The sequence below is a fragment of the Eumetopias jubatus genome, unplaced genomic scaffold (assembly GCF_037043125.1).
Source record: "Eumetopias jubatus isolate StellerSeaLion01/CBP00866 unplaced genomic scaffold, mEumJub1_p1.0 scaffold_3, whole genome shotgun sequence".
Taxonomy (NCBI): Eukaryota; Metazoa; Chordata; class Mammalia; order Carnivora; family Otariidae; genus Eumetopias; species Eumetopias jubatus.
This window is the reverse complement of record NW_028274809.1, coordinates 21,592,003-21,600,432: the sequence shown is the minus strand read 5'-3', so window position 1 is coordinate 21,600,432 and position 8,430 is coordinate 21,592,003. Positions and strand designations below refer to the sequence as shown.

At 47.0% G+C, this 8,430-nt stretch overlaps 1 protein-coding gene across 4 annotated transcripts in view; it reads left to right on the top strand.

Moving 5' to 3' along the window:
- Positions 1-500: 500 nt before the first annotated feature.
- The window catches only part of SMARCAL1 (SNF2 related chromatin remodeling annealing helicase 1), a 57,033-nt gene continuing 49,103 nt past the window's right edge, over positions 501-8,430 (top strand). For 2 of the 4 annotated variants that reach the window (XM_028112169.2, XM_028112166.2), the window contains exons 1-5: positions 501-740; positions 1,870-1,904; positions 2,298-3,184; positions 3,927-3,977; positions 7,772-8,005. In XM_028112169.2, coding sequence (XP_027967970.1) covers positions 2,356-3,184; positions 3,927-3,977; positions 7,772-8,005 — 1,114 coding nt within the window. In that variant the 5' untranslated portion in view covers positions 501-740; positions 1,870-1,904; positions 2,298-2,355. The remainder of the gene's footprint in view (positions 741-1,869; positions 1,905-2,297; positions 3,185-3,926; positions 3,978-7,771; positions 8,006-8,430) is intronic. The other 2 variants (XM_028112167.2, XM_028112168.2) reach the window with 2 other exon arrangements.

Genomic DNA, 8,430 nt, shown 5'->3' with positions numbered 1-8,430 from the left:
CCCATCTATAAAATGGGGATACGAATAACACATGTCCATAAAGTTATCGTGAGGATTAAAAAAGAAAATTTACATGAAATGGTCAGCACAACAACCGAGGAAGACAATGATGATGGGGCCAAACCTCCTGGTCCGGAAAGGTCAGGTCGGAGTTGGGACAGCGGGTGGGGCTTAAATTGCGAGGTAATCAATACCTAGAACTGATGCTCCAGGAGATATTTTTTATTAAGAGCTACGAAATCAATGTCTGGGGTGTCCCCTGGAGACCGTTGAGACCATGAGACTCCAGCTTTGGAAACCTCAACGTTCCGGGCTTTCGAGCTGTGGTGTTTGGCTAAACCTGTGTGGGAACAAAGACTACAATTCCCAGGCTGCATCACTCCAGCCCCGCCCCGCCCCGCCCCGCTCACGTTGTTGCGTATCGCCTAATTCTCGCCAGGCTCCCGGCCGGAACTACGAATCCCGGAAGACCTTGCAGCACTGGTCCGTCTCCCGGCTCATCACTCCCACTTTGTCAAGCGTATCTGTGGCCGCGTTGCCCTTTGGGAGGCGTAGTTCTGCGGTGACCAGGCCCCTCCCCTTCCAGGCCCAGGCGCGGCAGTAAGGCGGGCGAACTGACGGCGGTGGAATACTCGTTCCTGATCGCCCACCCGGAAGGGTAACTTGGCTGGGCAGGACTTTGGAGACGCTCTTGGGGTCGGGGTGGCCGCGAACGTGGCTCGAGTTCCACGCCTGTACGGGTGAGAAGGCGGACGAGACCAAATGCCAGCTTGAAAGAGGGAGTGGGCCAAGGGGACGGGTGAATCCAAGTGGAGATAATAGGGGTGGGAGTGGGGCGTGGCGTTTAGTGCCTGGACGGCTGGAGGCGCCGGCGCGAATCCGGTGGAGCAGGGCTCCCGGCAAAGAGAGGCAGCGGGGAGTCTGGGTGGTGGGATGTCTTTAGGGTTTGGGGCTGATCAGTGAGACTTCTTCATTCCCTGGCCTCTCCTCCGCTGGCTCGTGGAGGCGGCGGACCCGGCCGTGGGCCTGGAGAGTTTGGGGGCGTAGGGGAGCCCTGGTTGGAAAGTTAGGAGTGTGTTACCCAGGGAGCCTGAGGGCTTCAGCTCTGCTCCGGGAACAAAGCCTTTCCCAAATCCTTCCTAACTGGTGGTTGGAGGAGGTGAGAAGTCTCTGGGGATTACCATGGAAACCCTTATGTTTTGGAGCTCTGCCCAAAGGGAGTCTTCAGCAGCAAGGAAAGCTTTGAACCCTTTCCGTGTCAGCAGTGCTGCTGTAGTCATCCCCATTGTCATTGTTGTAAACATTACATGTCAGTGGGTTGGATGGAGGCTTAGTCTGAACCAAGCCAGAGAAATTGGGGTCCAGCTCCTTGGTTCTAGAATATTGTAAAAGATTGTATTGTTCATAGAGAAATGTCCTGAGTAAATTAATTGAAAAAAATCAGGATACAAAACAATGTATATAAAGATCCTTTTTTGTAATAAATACACGTATCTCCTAAATATGTGGCATGTAACTATGGATATGAGTAGAAAAAAAAAAACTAAACTACATTAAACCACCAACAGTGCTTATTGATGGGTGGTGAGATTACAGATTAATTTTACTCTTTTATGTACATCTTTTTGTAGCATCTGAGTTTGTACAATGAGCATGCATTACTTTTTTTTTTTTTTTGCTTATTTTTCCAAAAAGTCACAGTTGCTCCACGGTGGTGCATTTTGGAAGGCAGGCATTAGGGTTCACCGCTTTGTGGCTTGCACCTGGCCACCTGCAGCTTGGTTTGCCAGGAATGATAACAGGATTGAATTAAAGGGGTGAATTTAGCATGCAGTCTATGTGAAGCTAATGTTTCTTCCCTTCTTCCAGTTTGGCAGGAGTCTGTTAGCAAGTGTCACACCATGGTATGTGGCTGTTTTGATCTATGTCAGTTTAATCCGTTATTCTGGTTTGAAATGTCATCTTATTATCTGATAGATTGGGATGCACTGCATAACTTCCTTGGGATCTGCTAACTCACATTGGCTGGGGATGAGAGGGAGAATAATACTGCTGCTAACATGCCTTTTTAGTTTTGGATTCCATCTCACCTTGCTCTTTGCTTTTTTGTCAGGGTCTTTGTTTTCGTATATGCTACCTACTATCCCTGTGTGTGTGTTTAATAATAAAAGAAACCTTTAACATATCCCTTGATTGTGCAAATTGTGCATTTCCTGGAGGAAAGCTTGTTACAATCAAGGTAGGAGTATGAAAAATAAATATATTTAATGTTTATTTCAATATTTTTTCTTCCTCAGCTTCTGCCAAGTTTCTGATTAAAGATTGACATCCCTGCATAAGCATTTCCCTGTTAAAATGCCCTTGCGTCTTACAGAGGAGCAGAGGAAAAAAATTGAAGAGAACCGGCAAAAGGCTCTGGCCCGTAGAGCTGAGAAATTATTAGCAGAACAGCATCAGAGCACAGGCTCTAGCTCCTCCATTATTGCCACCAACTCTTCCCAGTCCAAGCAGGGCCCTCCCCCAAACCTCCCCAGGGATCCTTCTAAGCCAGTGAACCATGGTGTTGTTTTTATGCAACAGAATCTCAACAGTTCATCTAGTGATGACCAAAGACCTCATTCCCACAGTTTTCATCTAAGCACTCCAGAGCAGGCAAAGGGGATCTGGAAGAGGCAAGGAGATGTGCCCACAGCCTGCTGGGACCAGAGCCCATTAAGTCAAATGACTCTCACTGGCATCTCTCCTCTCTTGGCACAAAGTCCTCCAGAGGTCCCCAGCCAACAGCTGTTGGGTGGTACGTTAGGTCAGGGTCATCCTCAGGCTTCACACGAAATCAGATCCACATCCTTCGCTAACAGAACTCATGAGCCTTTGGCCAAAGCCAAGAGTCTCCAGAAGGCACCAGCTTCTTTCTTTGGACAGCCACCCAGGGATCCTGGAGTAGGGGCCAAGGCAGTGAGGCCCTCCACCTTGGGGCAGGACATTTCTGACACAAACTGTGGCTCAGGGAGCGTGGCACCTGGGACAGAAGGAAGATGCCCACAGAAATTGGGGGCCTCACTCCACAAAGCAGGAAGCTCCCAGAAGGGAACGTGCATAAGGAGTGGGGATCGTTTCCAGGTGAAGATCGGGTACAATGCAGAGCTCATTGCGGTTTTTAAGCATCTACCCAGCAGAAGTTACGGTAATGAGGCTTCGGTCTTGTTCTTCACGTGTTTTGTTTTGTTTTGTTTTTCTATTGTTAAAGTCTCTTTTAATCTAACAGTTTCTCATAAATATGGAGAGAGTGCATTGGCACATTCTGTCCGTCCAGTTGTTGAAATTTTCTGTTTTAGCTCATGTTTCCTTTTGTAATAGACGTTCCTTCCAACAGCGGCCAAACTTGGGGGCTGCCACGGGGCCAAATGGAGAATGGATGAATATTTACTGAGAGGCCAGTTCCCCTGCAGGGTGCTTTGTTTGTGTTGTAACACTAAAGCGTAACAACAGTTTTTTGAGCTAAGTAAATGTTATTTCCATTTTAAAGGCAATAGGACTGGCTCAGTAAGGTGAAGTAAGACGCTCTTGTTGGTTCCTCTTGAAGGGCAGAGCCAGGATGTGCTAGCTCAGCGTCAGCCCAGAGGGCCTGCTCCTTATTCTGTTTGCCTCACTAGTCCCATCTCTGTCCTCAGCCCTCTTAGGCGAGGCCATAACGTTCCAGGGCCTGATGAGTTCCACCATATGGAGTAAAAGCACTCTCCTCATTTGTATTTGCTGTTTGTCCCCCACAGGGATTTTGTACATCCATAGGGGCTCTCAGTCAGCTGTTTTTCGAACTGAGCACTCATTCATTCATTAAACAAGCTTTTACTGAATGACTCAGTACGACTCAGAACGATAGTCATCACTCTCGTTATGGCAAAGCAAGTACTTCTGTTTCATTTCAGATCCTGCCACCAAGACGTGGAACTTCAGCATGACCGACTACAGTGCCCTAAGTAAGTAGGCATGGCATTGCCCTGCATGCAGGGAAGTCCTGGTATTGAGAAGCTCCTAGAGCAGCAGATGGGGTCTAGCTTATGGTTTAGATGGCATTTAGGGCGCTACCCCAGTGTCCTTCTTCCTTCTCACTCATGGCCAGCCTATTGAGGCAACTCCTTGGATGAAGGTCACTATATTAACAAAAGCTAGCACTTACTGGATCTGCTCTGCCGGGTTGTTCTAAGCCCCTTTGTACAGGCATACCTCGGAAATATTGCGGGTTTAGTTCCAGACCCCGGCAACAAAGCAGATAGCACAATAAAGTGACTCAGATGACTTTTTTGGTTACCCAGTGCATATAAAAGTTATGTTTACACTATGTTGGAGTCTTTTAAGTGTGCAATAGCATTATGCCTGAAAAAAGAATGTACAGGCCTTAATTTAGAAATACTTGATTGCTGAAACATTACAACCATCACCTGAGCTTTTGGCAAGTTGTAATCACTGATCACAGATCACCAAAACAAACGTAATAATAATGAAAGAGTTTGAAATATCGCAAGAATTAACAAAATGTGACACAGAGACAAGAAGTGAGCAAGTGCTTTTAGGCAAATGGCACCAATAGACTTGGTCCATGCAGGGTTGCCACAGACCTTCACCTTGTAAAAACAACTCCATATCTGCGAAGTGCAGTACAGTGAAGAGCAGTAAAATGAGGTATGCCTGCAGACGCTAACTCTTCTACTTCTCACAACAACCGTTTTTACAGATGGGAAAACTGAGGCCCAGGGAGGATAAGTAACTAAAATTGGGTCGCACAGCCAATGAGTTGTACGCCTGGGATTCAGACTCAGACAGCCTGACTTCAGAGCCCATGTTCCCACGGGGCAGCTGGCTCCAGCCATGACAGGCAGCCGGGCTGCCCTGACAGGAACGGCTCAGCCGACAGTCCTGTCCTTACAGCTCTCCATGTGTTCAGTTCCCTTGAGGGTGCAGGGAAAAGGCGTTGCCCCATCAGGCTCCAGTGGACCCCATTAACCCAGTGTGGTCTGTTGTCAGAGCCCTCGAGGGCACCCCTCTGTCTTCTCAGATTTTGTTGACTCTTATATGAAGGTTTTCGTCACCTCTTGGTGCCCGGAGCCTCTACCTCTGCCAGCACATCAACCCTGGATGTTCTGGCCTCCCATTTTCCTCCTCTCTTCCCGAGGCCATTTCGAATGCTCTCTCTTTCCCCACCCAGTTCAAAAAGGGGAAAGGCGGCGGGCACTTGGGTGGCTCAGTTGGTTGAGCGACTGCCTTCGGCTCAGGTCATGATCCTGGAGTCCCGGGATCGAGTCCCGTATCGGGCTCCCTGCTCAGCGGGGAGTCTGCTTCTCCCTCTGACCCTCCTCCCTCTCATGCTCTCTGTCTCTCATTATCTCTCTCTCAAATAAATAAATAAAAAATCTTTAAAACAAAGGGGGAAAGGCAAAGATGCATGACGAGGAGGTCACTTTGCAGGTGTGGGGCCTGGGGTAGAATTCTCTGGAGTCACCAGCACAGTTTTGGGGGAGGGGGATGGGACAGCCCGCTGCACAATCTTCCGTGTCTTTCCTTGGCGTCCACCTCTTTAAATGTGTGGCATTGGGTGGTTCTTTGGTAGTTGCTGGTGACCTTTTGTGGGGGCTGGCGGGAGGGGGGGCGGCGCTCACTTTTACTATTATTTTAATCTCTGTGTTAGGTGTTGGGAGGGGGAGAGCCCATACTCTGGATTAAGACTGCAGGTTTCAACACCTGGGTTTCTCATATTTGCTCATTTTAAACTAGTGATTTCCACGACCATAGTTTTGTTTGTATTACCGTTTTCTTCCTCCCGCGCTCATAATGCATGGTGACTTGGGTAACTTCTGCTTTTGCAGAATGATTTTGATTTTCTGTGTGGTATGGTTGCTTTTGGTAATGCCTCACATCTTTTTTAAAAACTGGTTATTGGGCACAAAATTCTCTATATAACTTTTGGATGAATTTTACTGATTATGAATTTTTTAAAGATTTTTTTTTTTTAATTTATTTGACAGAGAGAGTGAGAGACACAGCGAGAGAGGGAACACAAGCGGGGGGAGTGGGAGAGGGAGAAGCAGGCTTCCCTCCGGGCAGGGAGCCCGATGCGGGGCTCGATCCCAGGACCCTGGGATCGTGACCTGAGCCGACGGCAGCCGCTTAACCGACTGAGCCACCCAGGTGCCCCCTGATTATGAATTATTTAGCTCATCTTTGGCCTTACCAGCATTTCATACACGTGACTTGCTGTTTACTGCGATGTCCCTTGAACACTTGTTCTTTTCCCCTCTGTGGCAGTACAGTTGACACACAGTGTTACATTTGTTGCAGGTGTACCACGTGGGGATGGGACGACACAATGTTAGGTTGTGCTCTTAGTTTTCAGATAGTTTTTATGATGTGCCTTCCTAGTAGGTTACCCTTTTCATCAATGTAACGTGTAAAGACTGTCAGTCTCATTTTGCTTTAGGCAGACCTGTGGATTTTGCCATTTTAACCCTCCCACGCATACATTGTAGAACATTAGTTAACCACTGTTGGCATTTGGTTTTGCTCCTTCCAGCCTTTTTTCTGTGCTTTAAAATACACACATTTTATCTACATAATATAATTTTTATCTTGCTTTTTTTACTTAGTGTTCCAGCAGAAGTATTTTTATTTTAATGGTGAATGTTAGCCACTAATTCTGAGCAATGACAATACAGGTATCCCTTATTGTACACTTTGAGCCCTAAGAAAATGACTTCATACTGTCGAACTTAATATTGGTTTTTGTATTTTTGTCTTTTCCAAAACTTCTCCCTAAAAAAAAAATTAATGGCTGTATAACATTCCATGGTATAATTGTGTCATAAATGGCTTAAATCATCTCCTTTTTGTTTCACTTGTCTGCTCCCAGTTTGCCCAGGATTAAAGCTGTAGGAATACCTTTCTCCATAACTCTGTATTTTCGATTGTTAGTTTGGGCAGATTTCCTGGAAGTGGTATCATGATCACTGTTTAGGACTCTTGTTCTAGATTGCCAAATTGTTCTTCAAAAGGTTTATTCCCAGCTAGCAATGCAGACACCTGGTTGGTTTTTTTTTTTTTTTTTTTTAATCTTACAAATTTGATGAGTAAAAATGGCTTTTAATTTCTCTGATTACTTGTGAAGTTGAACATTTTTCCAGAAGTTTGTTACATTCTGCCCCGCCCCCCAAGTTCATGATATCTCTGTCTTCTTACATTTTGTGGTCTTAGTATTTTCTCAAGTGCCAGCTCTACTCCGATTTCTTGCAAAAATCTTTATTTGGTAGTTTTGCCTTTCAATTCCGTTTGGTTTTTTTTTTTTTTTGACAGTTTATAGTTTTATGTAGTCAAATCTGCTAATCTCTACAGTGCATCCATAACAGATAAAATCAGGCTCAAAACTGCATTTGTGGGCTGACGGTTCTGTCTCTTTCCCTGGCTCTCCAAGTAGGAGCAGCGGGGGCCTGGGGATCGGGTTAGGGGGGCGATTCCTGGGCTGTTGGCTTCAGTGGCTGACACAGCAGCAGCAGTTATCCATTAAGTTCGCACATCTTGGTGAGATCCCTCCTTCCCCTGTTCATTTCTGAGTTGCAGGTTTTGTAGCTTGAATGCTTAAGGAGCAGAAGTTACATTCAGTGAAGACCGGACTTCCCCATGCCCCAGTGAAAGCACACTTGCGAGCCGTCCTGATCGAACCATGCTTCTTTCCTCCCTGTGTGGAAGTCAGCCACCTTACCACATCTCTCCTTTTCTTCCATAGTGAAAGCAGCCCAGAGCCTCCCCACGGTAACCCTGCAGCCTTTGGAAGGGGCGGAGGACAGCAGGGAGTCACCCTCCACTGCTGGCGTGGCCCAGACCTGCCTGCCTGCAGCTCCCTCCCTGGCCTTTGTCAAAGGGCAATGTGTGCTCATCTCCCGGGTCCGCTTCGAGGCAGACATTGGCTACTCCGAAGACCTGATTGCACTGTTCAAGCAGATGGAGTCCAGAAATTATGGCAAGTAATTGGCTCTTGCCTGATTCCTGGGATGCAGAGTGGTCTGTGATCTCCGAGCAGGGTTATTTTCCTCTCCGTTTGAATGTTCAGAAATGACTTGTGTCCTTAGGAGAGCTTGAAACACAGACATACGCCGTAAAAGTAAATGCCCTTGGGTAGACTGAGTCCGTGGTTGTCAGACAGGAGCACACATCCAAACTGCCTGGAGGACTTGTTAAAGCAGATTGCCAAGCCCCACTTCCAGAGCTATCCCTGATGCCTAGTGCCCACCCAGAGATGCTGATTTAATTCGTTGTAGGTGGCCAGAATTGGAAACCACTGGCCCGAGCAGAGCAGTTCTGCTTTACTTTTTGTGAGGCTCTTCAGAATCAGGCGCAGAAGTTGTATTAGAATTTGGAACTGCTGGGTTTCATTCTCAGCCTGGG